The sequence below is a fragment of the Rhodnius prolixus genome, unplaced genomic scaffold, assembly GCF_049639745.1.
Source record: "Rhodnius prolixus isolate KJV_2025 unplaced genomic scaffold, Rpr scaffold_14, whole genome shotgun sequence".
Classification (NCBI taxonomy): Eukaryota; Metazoa; Arthropoda; class Insecta; order Hemiptera; family Reduviidae; genus Rhodnius; species Rhodnius prolixus.
Genome location: NW_027411594.1, coordinates 1,105,473 through 1,121,620, shown reverse-complemented (window position 1 = coordinate 1,121,620; position 16,148 = coordinate 1,105,473). Strand labels below are relative to the sequence as shown.

At 36.6% G+C, this 16,148-nt stretch overlaps 2 protein-coding genes across 3 annotated transcripts in view; one reads left to right on the top strand and one right to left on the bottom strand.

Annotated features, from left to right (window-relative positions):
* The window catches only part of LOC141451623 (cell adhesion molecule 2-like), a 407,804-nt gene that overhangs the window by 22,725 nt on the left and 368,931 nt on the right, over positions 1-16,148 (bottom strand). For both annotated transcript variants that reach the window (XM_074123083.1, XM_074123082.1), the window contains exon 2: positions 6,420-6,628. In XM_074123083.1, the coding sequence (XP_073979184.1) occupies positions 6,420-6,628 (209 nt within the window). The remainder of the gene's footprint in view (positions 1-6,419; positions 6,629-16,148) is intronic.
* On the top strand, positions 11,685-14,063 carry LOC141451624 (translocon-associated protein subunit gamma-like). The gene is made up of 2 exons (XM_074123084.1): positions 11,685-12,113; positions 13,693-14,063. Exons 1-2 carry the CDS (start codon positions 11,757-11,759, stop codon positions 13,987-13,989), a joined length of 654 nt encoding a protein of 217 aa, XP_073979185.1. The 5' UTR covers positions 11,685-11,756; the 3' UTR covers positions 13,990-14,063.

Genomic DNA, 16,148 nt, shown 5'->3' with positions numbered 1-16,148 from the left:
GCCATAGATTCATTCCGTCAAAAGATAAATGGATACTTCTACTCCATCTCACAAAGTCTACTGTATGTTTCTTTCAAGAGATTCATTTTAACAGTCACCTATTCCGAAGTGCCCACTGAGGTAACTAACCTAAGAGAGGTACATTTAAGGACCTACAACATCTCGTTAACAATCCAGGACGTATCCGCTTAAACTGCCTACATAGCTCTTGCGTAAGCTCATTCCTTCTGATTTCTGAGACTGCAATTCGACAAAGACTAACCAGCTAATTCCCGATTTGGCCCAGCAATTTGTTCTGACACCTCTTGATTACCCGAAATCCGTATACAATCCGGCACCAAGACTAAAAGAATATTTTTAAAAGCAGTTAGCTCTACCCAGTCTCCCAGAACATTCTATCATCAGTCTGGAGGGAAAAACACAAGAGTTCAGCGCCTTTAACTTAGTCTTATCCTTACTGATGCAGGATAAAAGCCTGGAAACTGTTGTCCACTTCCCAAGAGGTATCACCTAGTAATCTTCAATTAAAAGTAAACCGCTACTGCAGTCCTTTCACCCATAAATCCGAGTAACATCTAAGATAATTCAAATTATTACAGCAGACGGATTCATAATCCTCCCTAAGAGGCAACCATATTCTGCAAAAATAGTTTTAAGAATTTAAATTTTTACCATTCGGAACCTCATTCTATCGGATCAGCATTTGGGATTTTTAAAATCATCTCGCGATAAATTGCCGAATGACTAACCTGCCCACATTCCCAAAAACCTGCCTATTTGATTGTAAAATCGTAAAATGTGTTCAATGTAGGTTCATCATTTCTTTAAAGCTAGTTCAAAGGATTTACAGTGCCGGAAGAACGGTTTGCATGATTTCACAATAACATTACTAAGCAGGTAATGCCGTAAAACTGTGTGAAATGGCATATTAGAGTAGCCACCACCTCCCACCTCCAGAAATGCTATGAAATGAATTTTTTGAACAATGTACCAGTTGATTTGAAATGATTTTCCTGGCATTCTAGGAAAACTAAGAGAATCCTTCAGGAAATTCATCCTTCTGACTTCACATTTTCTTCGAATCCTGAGTTTTAACAACTAATTTCATCCTCGTAATATTATATTAGTAAAGGGAACAATACCATAACGCTTAAACATACCTAACAGGATTTTCCTGCAAAAACGTTTCGAAGAAAAATTATTTTCACATGCAGCCAATTGCTGAGTGCTGCTTTTAAGAAAACCGATGGAATGGTTTTTTGGAAAATGGTGAGGAAAACTGAAAAAACTGATAGAAAATTACATTTTCGGTTCATCAATGTTGCCTTTATTGATGAATTACTATTAATGTAATGAAAATGGTATGAACGATTTAAGTCTAATAATATAATGAAAGTATAAAAAATAATTTTCTCAATAAATATTTTCCGAATAATGGTGGCAAGAAGAAGACGAAGGGGGGTAATTGTGGTTTTACAAAAGATTTAAACGGTGCTGACACCTGGCCCATTTACAAGGTAATATATTTCCCGCATTTTGGCGCCACCATCGCTGCCACTTTAATTTACGATTTTCAACGAGGTAGAGGGACACAGGCTGGGGTACAAAGAGTACAAAGATAGGGGGAAAAGAGGCGACAAAAACAGAATTAATTTTAATAGTTCTTAAGACGTTAGAATTATTCCCCTCAAATCGTATATCATGCGGCAATACCCTTCCACCAACAACCGTCGCTGTGGTTGGAAGCGGCCAGCCGCCCTCATCCTTGGCGACGGGTTTTCAGTTGGAGAGAAGAATAAAGCTCCCAATGAATGGGGAAGGATGTTTTGAGAAGACCGCTAGCAATAAAATAAGAGATGCCAGAATCAGGCACGCACCGGCCTTTGGTGTGAGGGTTGGATGTGGAAGGTCGTGATTTAGAGGTAATTGGAACTAGGCTAAGTCCAATTTAAAGTCAAGATGGGGCCCCGGGCCAATAAGCATGGTATAGTCCCTTCCAGTTAGGGGACTAAACAGCCACTAAAAAGTCCGATCAACTAAGCGTTGCCTCTGATCGCCACCCCCCCCCTCTCCGCGACAAAAATAAGAAGTAGAAGGAGAAGAAGAAAAAAACTCATTCCTCTTGAGAACTCATTTCTAAAGCCAATTCCAATTGGTGGGTTTCTCCCACCAACCAAAAGACTGTTTTGCATTCTTTGCTTTTCCCATCCCAGATCATTAAATTCCCTTAAATATGGACTCAATAATTATGAAAATTTTAGCATATTATTGAAATTATTAGAACCATTATATATTTATTTTTCTTCTTAAAAAGTTCTCTTTTTTGGAGGGGGGTAGCCTTAAGAAAAAAAAATACCTAAAACATAAAAAACTCTATTAAGAACTGGAAGACCTTATTAAATCTTTTGACATCTTTATCCTCTATGAAAATACATATATCAAAGAGGGAGGCGTGTGGAGTTCTGTTTTGAATTCACCACTGTGCGGCCCCCGTCAATATTCAAAAAAAAAAAAAAATTGTAAATTTGGTTAAAAAACAGTTGCAATGGTAAACCTTTATCTTAGAACAGCGTTTCCCAACCTGTGGTACACGAAAAAATTTAATCACAATTATTTTAATTAAATATTATACAGTAAAGTTGTTAATATGTACAGTAATAAGGTTAGTCTGTCTCAAGATAAACGAGAAAATATAATAGCACATTTATCAAGGATTAAAATTCTCTTTCATGGAGTATTTTCCCAAAACCTGAAAACACAAATGATAATTGGATTTTAAACCACCTTCTATAAAGAAAATTTAGGAAAAGCTACATCATCATCGATAAAAGATAAAGAAAATTTAACAGAATTATCATGTGTCAGAGCTTGAATGATAACTATGTAAAGATCTGTTTAAAGAGACTGATTGTAATTAGTAAGCTCTATCCTAGCAACATTAAATTTAATGTAAAAAAAGTTTTAAAACTAAGATCTTACCTTTTACAAAGTTTATAAAGTGAACATGAACTTGAACTCCTTTGTAACAGATACATTGTATCTCTATACAAATAAAGATGATAATAATAATAATAATAAAATAACACACTCGGATTAACAAATTTTACTAAATACAATCATTTTTACGAAGTGGTACAATTTAGCATGATGTACTACAAAGTGGTACGCAAACCAAAAAAGGTTGGGAAACGCTGTCTTAGAAGAAGGAAAAATTAGGCCAAGTATTTATCTCCAAGTTGATGATTTCGATCACCACACATATATTCTTTAATTTTTTCTTTTTCCTGTACAATGAAATTAACAATTTAGTTTTTCTTTTTAAAAAAGAATAATATAATGCACCCAAAAATACCCCAAAATTAGGTAATTTACAAAGAAAATAGCCGCATGCTTTCCTCTTGGCCCGTTCAATATTTTCCACATTTTTATGTCACACAGTGTTGTTTTATTTAGTAATGCCCAGCTTGTTTACCTACGTGACTCGACGCTGTAGCCTTAGCTTTTCCGAGCCATATAATATTGCCCCTTTTTGCCACTCCCCCACCCCTGCCAGATTTAGAGGAAACACCCTTTGGATATTTCCAAGATTAGAGGAAAAAACTGAACAAGAAAAACAAAATAAGTGAAAGTAATGGATATTGAAATTTTAGATGCAGTCACGTCCATAACTGTGAATCTTCGATAAATTTCATAACACTGGTATGGTGCTTGCCCTAAACTCATAAATGTTTAGCTATATAATAAATAAAATTGAAGATAAAAAAAAAGACTAAGTTTGTCTAGATTTCTCTTATAAATAATTAAAAAAAAACCCTGAAAAACAAAATTTTCGAATTGCTCACATAAGAAAAACAGTTAGTGTAATTGGGTTCGTGTAATTCTCAAACAAACGAACAAAAAACTATCCGGGAGCCCTAACTTCCGATACCTACATTTCACGCACAAGATGGCTGAAACCAATTTGTGTAGATCTCCGACTGAATGCCTACAATATACCATATGGAGTCGTATTAGAAGGTTCCTGAAAGAGGTCGCATAATTCAAATAGGAACCAGTCCTTTGTCCGATTGTGCTAAAAAAAAAAAAGGAGATAACAGAGAATTGCTACCTGAGGGTCAGAGTTCAAATTGACAGGTCATACGATAATTATTTTGAATCAAAATAAAGAAACAGTGCTGCTTACTCTAATTACATTATGTGACAATCCAGTTTCCTGGACACTTGGATTTAAAACAGAGGATTAAATTCTGCTCTTAATCGGAAGTTGGTGCTCTCTAAAGGCCTAAGGGTAAGATAAGATTCTAGCCTAAGCCACTGCGACCCAGTTTGGATCTATTGTAGCTCCCCTACTCTAAAGCTCACCCTCCAGACCTGTCCTTTTAATCAGACTCCTAATTTTGGAGACCGGCTCCTGGTGAAAAGCTCTCCAGTCCTTGGCTTTTCCTCCCCGAGAAGTAACATCCTTAGCCAGAGACAAGTCCCTCACACTGCCACAGCACGTGCAGTGCCGTTTTCTTCTCCACCTCCTAACAAAACCTATAGAGGCTGTCATCTGCCAGGCCCATGCGATGTATGTGTTTTGTGAGCATGCAGTGGGCCAGTTAATAGGCCTACAATTATCCTTATAGCCCCACACGGCCTTGACGGATTAATCAAGGCAGTCAGCCTTCAGTGATGAACTCCTTCGCCTATCTCTGCCCACTCTTGAGACCTAGTCTGTACCCATAGTTTAAAGGGCCTTAATCTTAAGAGACACTTGGAGACCCCCCAAAATAGGGCTACGGGCCAACGAAGTGTCCCGCAGAGCCTTCCCTGGCCAATAAATCTGCCGCTTCGTTTCCCTTATGTCCTGAATGACCAGACGCCCACACTAGAAAGACCTTATTTTGGTCACTAACTTCCTTCAGGGAACCCAGACAGTCCCATACCAGCCTTGAATTGACCTGGTATAAACCGATAACTCAAGGCCTAAGGGTACTACCCTTTATTAATTGGGAGAGCAATAAAATAATGCTTTCAAAATAGAGATGTCATGCATTCTCATAACAGAAAATCTATCGTTGCAAAAGATCAACTGTTTATAAAAATTATTTTTCTCCATGATATGATTGAAATCCAAAGAAATATTACAGAATAATGTTAAATAATAATTAATTTTCGTTTTTTTCACCATTTAAGTTAAAGTAGTCATTAATTACCTTTAATTATTCAGCGATGAAATTAATTTTGACACTGTTATGATTGGACACTTGAATTGGTAGCTGTAATTTTATTCATTCTATTTGTAAATTAGTTTTTGTTTGAGGGGATGAGAGGGGGTTAATCAAGATGTGTAATTACGTTTGTTAACCCCTGTAATTATCCATTTTTTCTGTTTGTTTGTTTGTAAAAGTTAGTTGTTATCTTTTTGTTTAATAAGCTGGTGCTTTGTTAAAAAGTAGAAGGTTTAAATTATTTAAAAAACAACCCTTTTGGTATGCACACTTATAAAAGGTGATACTCTTTTTTTTTAAGAAACCTTGTTTTTTTCTTTTAATTGAACTAAAGGCATCTCAAAGCTTATAATTTCGGTTAAAATTCAATATCGATAATTTGGGCCGATTTAGTATCGATTTGGTAACTGTTTCTCTTTGAGTAAGTGAAAGTAAAAAAAATCTCCTTAATTTTCTCTTCAAAAAAGAAAAAAAAAATGTATTTAAACCAACCTGAAGGAATGAGAAGCCAGTATTCCTGGTGAATAGTTAAGATAGTATAGTAGGGGGAAACAGCTGTGCAAGTAGAAAATAGGAGATATATGCCTCCAGCAGGAGAAGGGAATGGAGAATGCGATCTAGGGCTGCCATAAAGAACAGCAGAAGGGCCGGTGATGGCTCGCAATAAAAGTAAATCAGGTGCTTAAGGTGCAAAGTGTGTACATTTTGGCCAGCTTTGGACAAGCCCTTTTACCTTATAGACTTTTTATTATCTAGCTACGATAATTCAAACATGTTCGGCAGCTAGCCTGCTCTGCTTTCAGTATCCTCTAACCATCAACTGTAAAGTAATCGGAAAACATGTTGAAGAACATGTTCTAACATTGACAAGAACATGGTCTACCATAGAATGCATGCATTACTTTCGTGGCGCTTAAATTCAGCATTCGAGTGTTGTGGCAAAGTTTCTACGTTCTAGGCCCTAGAATAAGTAAAATCTTCAAGGGGAACTCAAGACTGCACCTCAAAGATGCAGTGAACAAATATGATTGGCTGTGTAATTTGGGCACCATTGTGTAGGAAAAATTTCTATATCATAAATTGTTCGTATTTATCAATAAATAACAGAATCCTAATAAATATACGATTAATCAATAAAGGTTATGCTAAACTCCCCTAGTTATCAAATCTAATTGTGAAAATGATGTCCATAAAAGTTATTCCTACCTTGACATGGACTCCTGGTAATGGAAACAGCTGTGCTGGAGGCGTGTCCCTTGGTACAAACCTATAGAACTCGTGGCCATCTTTGTACCATTTCACCGAATATAATGTTTCGCCTTGTAAGTCAAATCTACATTCCAGTATTGTCCGATTACCTCTTATAGTATGTTTGTCAATACGCACTTGCAGCAAACTTAATCCAGTTACTATTTCTGGAACAAACAAAACATATATATATATTAGGTTATTTATTTCGAAGTGGCTAACTGCTGGGTGAAGCAGTAAGTGAACTGAATATAAGGTTAAGTTTATAATTGAAGTACCAGGCGGAAATTAAGACTTAGATTTAGAAGGCTGGTCTCGACTAAGAACAATGAGTATGGCATTGAAAATGAAAGCAGGTAATTTTAAAAAACGCAGGTAAAACTCCACAAAGTATTAATGCCCAGGAAACGCTTAAGATGATCAAAATGAAGGAAGAACCAGTAACGCGAACTGGAAACCATCTTAAGTTCTATAATACGCCAGTGAGATACAGTGTAACCAATGGGATATGTTGAATTCTAAGTATGAGCCTGCATATAAGATCTTCTTTGGCCTAATGAAGGAAGGAGATAGAGATACAGAATTAATGAAATGAGGGAACTGCTCCAGTATGAGGATCTAGTGAAATGAAAAAACAGGGAAAAGATAAAATACCTGAGTTAAAAAAACAGATAAAGGTAAGAAACCTAGGGATGGTTTGCCGTTTGTAGATTGATCTTCAACTGGCTCTTTAAAACAATTGAAATATCCCCGATGTCAGGTGATTCTGTGAGGTAGGAGTACATTACGGCAGAAAGGAAGAGCACGGTCTGTGAGATACATTACGGCAGAAAAGAAGAGCACGGTCTGTGAGATACATTACGGCAGAAAGGAAGAGCACGGTCTGTGAGATACATTACGGCAGAAAGGAAGAGCACGGTATTGTAGCCTAATCCGAGCTTTGTCAGTAGCCTAGTTCGGCTACAGCCTTTCAGTGGGAGCTTGTCGCAATATATTTTCGTGCTGCTTACATCTATCCCCCCCGGAATGGGGATCATCATGTTCTCGGATTCTGTGGCTCGATCTATCGCAAGGAAAAAAAAAAAAATGGTTATTTTGGGGTGTTATCAGGGAACAGCAACTTCAAGAATCCTTAATGTGCTACTGTAGTAAAATGTACAGTCGTATCAAGTAAAAAAGTAAAGTAATCGCCTATTTTTTCAGACGGGCTTAACGTCCAACTACCAATTAGGTGTCGTAGACGGAGTCGACTAACAAACATATTTTACTGTAAATTTCTTTTATTAACCATTAAATAAAATCTAAGGCCTAAGACCGGGAAACGAACCCAGCACCGCAATACATATTGTAAAGGTTTTTCCCAAAAATAAAAAAAACTTTACTTTCACAACTAATGCCTGCCACTAGTTATTTTATTATGGGTTTGATTAACTAATAAAACTCGCTAAAGTTGTAAGTAATAACCTGATTTATTAACACGTTAACATTAACTACATTAACATTTACAAGCAACTAACGCTATTCATTACAGTCACCATTTACAACAGTCACAACAGTTTACTGTTACTTACTCACTTCGTAACGCCACGAAACTGTTCCCCGACTGACCACTGGTCCGCACTGCACCGAATTGCACTAGTCTCAGCTACACTAACACAGCTCTACTCATCAACTGACTAATTGCCCAACTAGCTACCACTGAAGCACTCCGCAACACTGACTCTCCAAGACTAACTCATAAACTTGACTATAAACTCTAATAACTCCTTAAAACTTGCTTGAAACTCGATTAACACTGACTTCTCCAGCGGTGTCTGCCTCCTTTTAACTGCGTGCCTCCCTCCAACTGGGACTGCCCTCCTCCAACTCTCTGAGCCTAAGTTTCCACGCCCTCTTGACGTTCATTGGCTGGAGAAAACATACTGCCACCACCTCAGCTGTGAGCCGCCTCCTCCCATTCTCTGTCTCTCTCCAACTCCGTCTGTCTCACTCTCACCTGTCAATCACTGGCTGGGAAACACATATGCCACCACCCCAACTGAGGCCTTTCTCTTAGCTGGCTTTTACACAGGTCACTAACTCCTTGAACAATCTAGGCCTTTCTTTTCTGCCACAAGTAGATACCGCCCCTTTTGTCTACACAGTGGTGGCCTGTTACCGGCTTTAGTCGCTTAACCCCTAGAACAATCTAGGCCTTTCTTTTCTGCCACAAGTAGATACCGCCCTTTTGTTCACACAGTAATGGCCTGTTACCGACTTTGGTCGCTCAACCCCTAGAACAATCTAGGCCTTTCTTCTCTGCCCAGGTCAACTTCGTTACAATATATTAGCTTCACAGGTCTCGCCTCTAACCGCTCGGCTACCGTGGCGACGTTCTATCACGAATATAGTATTAAAAGGAGAAAAAAATTAACGTATGGCTGTGTCATGGACACGGCCGTGTGTTGTACGTGAATACGTTTATGTAACGGGTTATATTTTTTATATAAAATATTTTTATTTATGTATTTAGGATGAAATCAAGGAAACAAATCGACGATCGAACACAGTCTATGCCTATACAGCCCGTTGTCGATGTAGAAGCGATTTCATCATCCACTTGCATAATTTCAACCGTCCCAGCTGCAGATGTACTGACACCGTTGTTGATCCGCTCGGCCGCATTCATTCTTTTACGTTCCCGGCACAGCTTGACTTTGTCATATGGTGTTTTATTATTACCATTCGATTGTTCTTGAGAAGCCCTTTCCAACCGTATATGATCTCTGTATTTCGTTTTGGCTTTTCGACGCGTATAGGCCGACATTATATAGTTTTGATAATATTTTTTTATTCTAACACCTTATTATATTCACTGTCACTATTTTACACTAATGTTTTATATGCAATCGATAGATTGTGACGACAGCTGACGATTAAAACTTAAACGAACATCGTAGCTTCTCTGAGTCAAAAGTTATACTCATTGCAAATCTCGAAACGCAGCAAAATGATTTCAAAATGGCGGCGCTTCCCCCTCCACCGCGCGCGATGCGTCACAGTCCTCGTTTATCGTAATGAATTCTTTGATCCTTTAGCTATCCAGTGGTCTAATTTAATTTTGGATGTAGACGATAGATTCGAAACTATAATGCCAAACTGTATCCCCCGATTTTGTTATCATTAGGTTTTTTTGGATTGCCTCCATATGATAGCAAATTTAAAGACGTATTCACGTCAAAATGTGCCCACAAGAGTGACAATATTCAGTTTAAGTATGGTTTAAACAGTTTAAAATGGAACTATTAAAGCAACTTTGAAGTACTAAATTGAAAAGTTGGAAAGTCTTCTTTCAACTTTGAAAGACTGCGTGGCTATAGAGTGCAAGATAGTTTTACAAAGATACCAAAAGGAGCTAGCAGTGGGTTGGAGAACCACTCGAGTACCCATTTAATATTTTATATTTATACAATAGTCGAATAGCTCCCAAGGACTCTCTGAAACTCTGAAGAACTCGTCGTACTTAAACTCTTTTTATGAATAAAAAAAGTATTAAAGAAAAAGAAAAATGAGAATCAAGAGGAGAGAAATGAAATGCATTAGTTCAACGTTAAGAAAGATGAAAAAAATAAGAAGGGTTTTAAAAAGAAGAAAAAAAAGAAAGATTGTTCACTGCTGGGTGAAAAACAGAAGTTATTAAAATACTCAAGTCCTGAGAGCTGGCTTCTTCAAAGATGTGAAAACAAGTGAAGAAGAGTAGACAAAATGGCGCCAGCAATAAGATCGATTGCCGAGACTTATGAAATTCATATTGAGTAAAGCCACAGTAAACATCAATTTGTGCAGCTTTTTACTCGCTTCTATCTTTCTCAGTGATTTCTTTTGCTTTAAAATCCACTTTTTTCACTTTCAATTCAAGTTGGCTTTAACGTCAGACAAAGTATATTTTGTCTTTTCTTTTATAGAAGCGAAGCTGTTGATCAAACAATGTGCGAAATTAAATAAAATAAAGTTAGAATTACTGAAGAACCATTTTCTTCTTAGCCTTATCAAAAACTCCTACACCCAATTCTCTCCAATAGATGTCATCTACCTAAAATTCATCCTCTTCTATTTCCTGTCAAATATTAGCTGGGATCCGGACCTGCGAAATGCACTGTGGTACTGGGTTCGATTCCCCCGGTCTTAGGCCTTGGATTTTATTTAATGTTTAATAAAAGAAATTTAAAGTTAAAGTATGTTTTTCGAGTCACCTCCGTCCACGACACCTAATTGGTAGTGGGACGTTAAGCCCCGCCTGAAAAAAATAGATGATTACTATTAGCTAGGATCCATCCTATCCTCTTCACTTTATTTTCAACCTTAGGTAAACGGATTACAATACTTTACACACATCATGGGGAGAATCAATGCTACAAAACATTGCACCAAGTGGAAAAATCAAGTATCTCGGAATAATTCTTGAAAACAAATTTCCCATTATTATCATGTGACTCAAAGATAAATTGACTACACAAACTCCTTCTCTTCAAAGTGATCATCAAGCTGATGTTACCCTAAGCATGCTCAGACCCTGGACCAGTAGTAGTAACATCAATGAAACTTCAGGACAATACAGAACAAATTCCACAGTTTTTGCGACTGACTCTCCACAATATACAAGAATATTCGATGAAAAAAAATGTCAGAATATTTCTTTTTATCCAAAATCGTGAGCTGGGATCTCCTCTCTTCTCTAAAAGATCAATAAACCTTACCCTTCCTGGAAGATATCTACCTTCGGATCCTTCAATTCTTTACAAACAAAACAGTTATTACGACGCTTCACATTTAGTACTTCGTCAGTATTGGGTAGCAATAGCGATGAAAATTCTTCATTTTACTGGAATGGGTTTTCCTCAGTTTTTCAAAAATTTTCTCGAAAATGGCACCTGGTACATCACAAAAATGTAGGTCTCCACTTTTATTTGTATCTGTTTCATGGTAAGTTGATTAAAGGCAGTTCTAAAATATCACTTCAGAGTAACGTGTACTAAATTCAGAAACTGTATAAAGTTAGTAAGAAGTTGTTACTGGAATTTGGTGTCAGGGGACTTAGTTCAAGAAATAACCTTGAGGGTAGAAGTCATGAGAGTGGTCCCAGCACATTGTGTTTACATTTTCTTACTGCTAATATTTACTGTTGGTTGTAGTTACAAAATGCACGTTAAAACATGTGATTAATCAAATAACCATTAGGCGTACAATGAGAATTAAAACCATATGGTAAATTTTAAGACAATAATTTAATTGAAATACAAAGAAATAGTAATTAGGATGCCTTACTATGGTGAAAAAGAAACGATTGGCGGAGAGAAACTATCAAGATCATTGCGACGACGTCTAGCAAAAGAAAGAGCACTTCTGGAGAAAGTGGAAAACCATTGTCTGTCGACGGAGCCAAAGAGCAAGATCAGAGAACAGTTATTATATCCAACTGTTGGGCTGATCACAGCATCATCACCATTATGGTTACACCATAGCTTTGAAGAACTATCGTGGAAAGGTGCACAAATCTATTTAATAGCATTAACCATACTTGGGTGTATTGTGTTGAGCACATTGTACAAAGATTATGAAAACTATTTGCGCCCACCATTAGCTCGGCTTAGAGAACCGGCTGTTGCGATTGAGGTCAGTATGAAAGTCCTTATCCTTTGTGATTTCTTTGACGGAAGTACCAAGCTAAAAAATTAAAATGAATTAATACGACTATTTTTTAAATTTTTTTCGATAGATATTAGTTCAAGGTTCAAGGTTGTTGGGGCAATTTTAGGCCTCCACCCCTACTCTCAGTCACCTATTTAGGCAGATAACTGCATCCCCCTTATGCTTATGCTTATTGAGGTGCTTACCTCAATTATGCAATTAGATCGCCAGTAATTTGACTTTGTCCACTTCCTACACACATTATTTAACATCAAATCAAGTAATTATTATCGCATAATTTCCCAACAAGATATCAAGAGATGATTTTTAATTTATTCTATTCACCGATCATGGCGGCCAAAATAACTTAAAAGAAAACCCAGGAAGTTGAGACTATAAATTTTGATTGGTTTCCATCAATGCACTGTGCTGTAATTTAGGCATCAAAATGGTTTAATCGAAAGCACTACTTTTTTTGAATTTCATTTTTCTAGATTTTTTTCTTTTATAGCCTTCTAAGATTTCCTTTAAATTCAACAAGTATCAATAGTATGAATGTCTAAATTGAAATTTAAATCTTTATTTCTAAAAAACGAGTATGAAACGTGCTCTTCGTAGGGACATAGAAATAACAACGTCTTACAATATTTTTCGGTTTAAATTTGATTTACTGTTATAGTTGTCATCACTGGGCTGTAGAAGCGGGAACTACTGTCAGTGATCTTTTACCACCCGATTCCTCGTTAGTCAGGACTGGAAATGTAGGTAATCAACTGCTTGATCAATGGAGCTTCAGTACTGAGCTTTGAGTATTGTGATACCAGAAGAAGTGCTTTAAAAAGATGGTTAACTGTTGTTTTTTCCTGACCCTTTTTTTGATTGGGTTGTTACGACAATAAGCAGGCTGAGAGCGAACCACGCGCTGGTATCTACACAGCATCAACAAAAGGACCTCTCCTCTTTGCGTAGATTGCAACGAGGAGGAGGATTTCAAACATATAATAATGATATGTCCACGTTATGTGGTAGAAAGGAAACGAATGTTTGACGATATATACAGGTATTTAGATGCACCATTTCGCGACGAAGACATAATATTCTCCACCAACATCTATGTGCTTAAGTCTATAGCAGAGCTAGCAGTGAAATATGAATGTATTTAAAAGTTATAGAATGAATGCAAGAAAATGATTTGAGAAGGAGGATTACGTGATTTTAATTTCGGTTAAGCTATAAGGATGGCAGGAGCACAGAGTACTGATCCATCCATTAGCTGTAGTTTACGTATGTAAATAGTTGTGTATAGTAGAGGGATGAATGTGTGAAGCGGAGGTATTTATAAGTAAGAATGGAGAGTGAGTGATGTTCTAGTGATAAGCACCTAGACGATGCTGGCTGTATGGCGGAAGACAATACCAAAAAAAGGAAACAAAAAAAAAAAGCTTGGTTTACCTCGAACCTGAAGTACAGCATGGATATGGATATCCGCTCATCACAGATACCAACTTGATTTTTACACTTTTTAAACTGTTCAATAAACAATCAATTGATTTTCTATTTTCAGCTATCCAGAGTGGAGAAAAAGTACAACCGGAAAGCAAGATTAGATCGACTGCATACTCTAAAAGAGGAAGTTGCCGGCAAAGAAGCTGCCTTTTATTCAGTTTCCATTATCAATACGTTTTTCTTGACGCACGTAACATTGGCATATAGTTTATGCCTAAAATCAGTACCGCCTAATTATAGTTATGTTGTTTCAATTATTCTAGCCATGCTTGGGACGGTGATGGTATCAAAATATATTAAGCCAAACAAAAAATGTAATCGTACAAAGAAAAATAATAATTTATTGGAATGGTGATTTATCTAGGGCATGTGGATATTTTAAAAGCATATTTTTATCTTATAATTATGATTTTTAATAAAATATACTACCTTGTAGTTTTATCTTTTTTATTGTTTATTATAAAAATGTCTAAGATGAAAAAAACTGCAGTCAACTCTGAAATTTTATCTAAGATACGCCTTTAAAACAATGCTGACAATAAGACAATCAAATGCTGAAAATTGTGAGCACCAGCATAGAATAGAAAACCATATCCCTTATTATCGTTCTATCAAATTTCGTTGTATCCAAAAGTAAAACACAAATTTTACTGTAAAATTTCACAGCAAGGAAAAAGTGTAAACTTGTTGAGTGGGACTCAACTCCCACTAATGCTAAAGATATCACTTCAAATTCGCCACTTAGGCAAAGTACTTACGTCATACCTTGAGATTTGGTCACGCTTGGAGAGGGTGGACCATTCACGAGGTCTGTAACAATTCTATATTGTCACCTTCAAAATAACTTCCTTCTGAAACAACACAGCGCTGGATACGTTTTCTTCCACTCCTCATAGCAGTGCTCGAACTCCAATACTGGAATAGCCTTCAGCTGCAGTCGGTTACAGCCGTTTGAATGTTTTCGACTCTGTCCCAAAATCAGTTCCCCCTTGAGGTGATTTTTCAACTTCGGGAAGAGAAAAAAAAAGTCACAAGGACTCCAAGTCAGGCGAATAAGGAGGCTGATGAGCCACAGGAATATTTTTTACTGGCCAAAAACTCTGGTTTATTGAAATTGCTGTGTGACAAGGAGCATTATCGTGATGCAACATCTAGTGCTGCACGAGAAACGAGACCGAGACGAGACTTGAGCAACCGAGACCGAGACCGAGATCGAGACATGATATATATCTCGTCGAGAAATCTCGGTCTCGTCTCGGTTTTTCAAATATTAATTTTTAGCTACAAACTTATAAAATTGTGTTCTTTATTAATAAATAATCATTACGGGTATTGAATTAATTATTAAAAGATACGATTTTATTATATATGTTCAATATTACTACATCTATTTGACTTCGAATTACATAAGTAAAGTAAGCAAAGTAAAGTAATTGCCTATTTTTTCAGGCGGGGCTTTACGTCCAACTACCAGTTTGGTGTCGCGGACGGAGGCGACTAGCAAACATACTTTACTGTAAATTGCTCATATTAACCATTAAATAAAATCCAAGGCCTAAGACCGGGAATCGAACCCAGTACCACAATACACATTAGCTTCGCAAGTCTCGCACCGCTCGGCTACCGTGGCGGCCCCCTTCGAATTACATAATTTTTACATAAATTCACTAAATTTCACTATTCATATCATTCATTCATTCAATTTCATAAATTTCACTATTAATAATCTAATACTTTGAACTTTGATATTATTTGAATTATATTTTAGAATTAGTGAATTATTGAATTTGAAAAAAAGACTATCTATGCACCTAAAAAATATTGCCACAAATTTTCGTTTTTAAGATACACTTTGCCCAAGCATTGATACATAAAAGAGCTTTTACTGAGTCAGAAGTTAGAGAAGATCTTCTATTGGTCATTATCATCGCAGCTTGCGAAAATAATCTTTCCGATGGCACTGAAGTTGCACAGGTACTAAAAATATCTTTCGCCATTCTAGACAAATTTTGGAAGGAATTCTCCATTCTAAAATGTCAACGTCTACTGGTGCTTGGTCTAATTTGGTGTAATTAATTATTTCTGTCTTCCATGCTTCGGTGATATTTGCTGATTTTTGAGCAAATGTTGCAAAAATATTGATGCAGTCGTCGTCGTCGTCAAAAGGTGAATTATCAGATTCTTTATCTTCACCAACAGCCATAACTAATGGAGTGGGAAGTTTGTTGGGAGGTGTATTTTTTATTTCACGAATCGACTTGTTATAGGAGGCAGATATGTTATTTGGGTCTTTCATTTGGCGCGTTTTTAACATCTTTTTGAAATTATATGAAGATATATAACAGTAATAGTAATATATGATGCATTGAAGTGTAAGTAGTTGTCTTCTTTTACACACATTTTCATTACCAATTATATAAATATATAAATTAAAATAATTATTAGAAAATAATAACATTTTTTGAAAAGATTATTAACAGCAAACCGCTTTTAATACTTAAACAAAAATTCAAA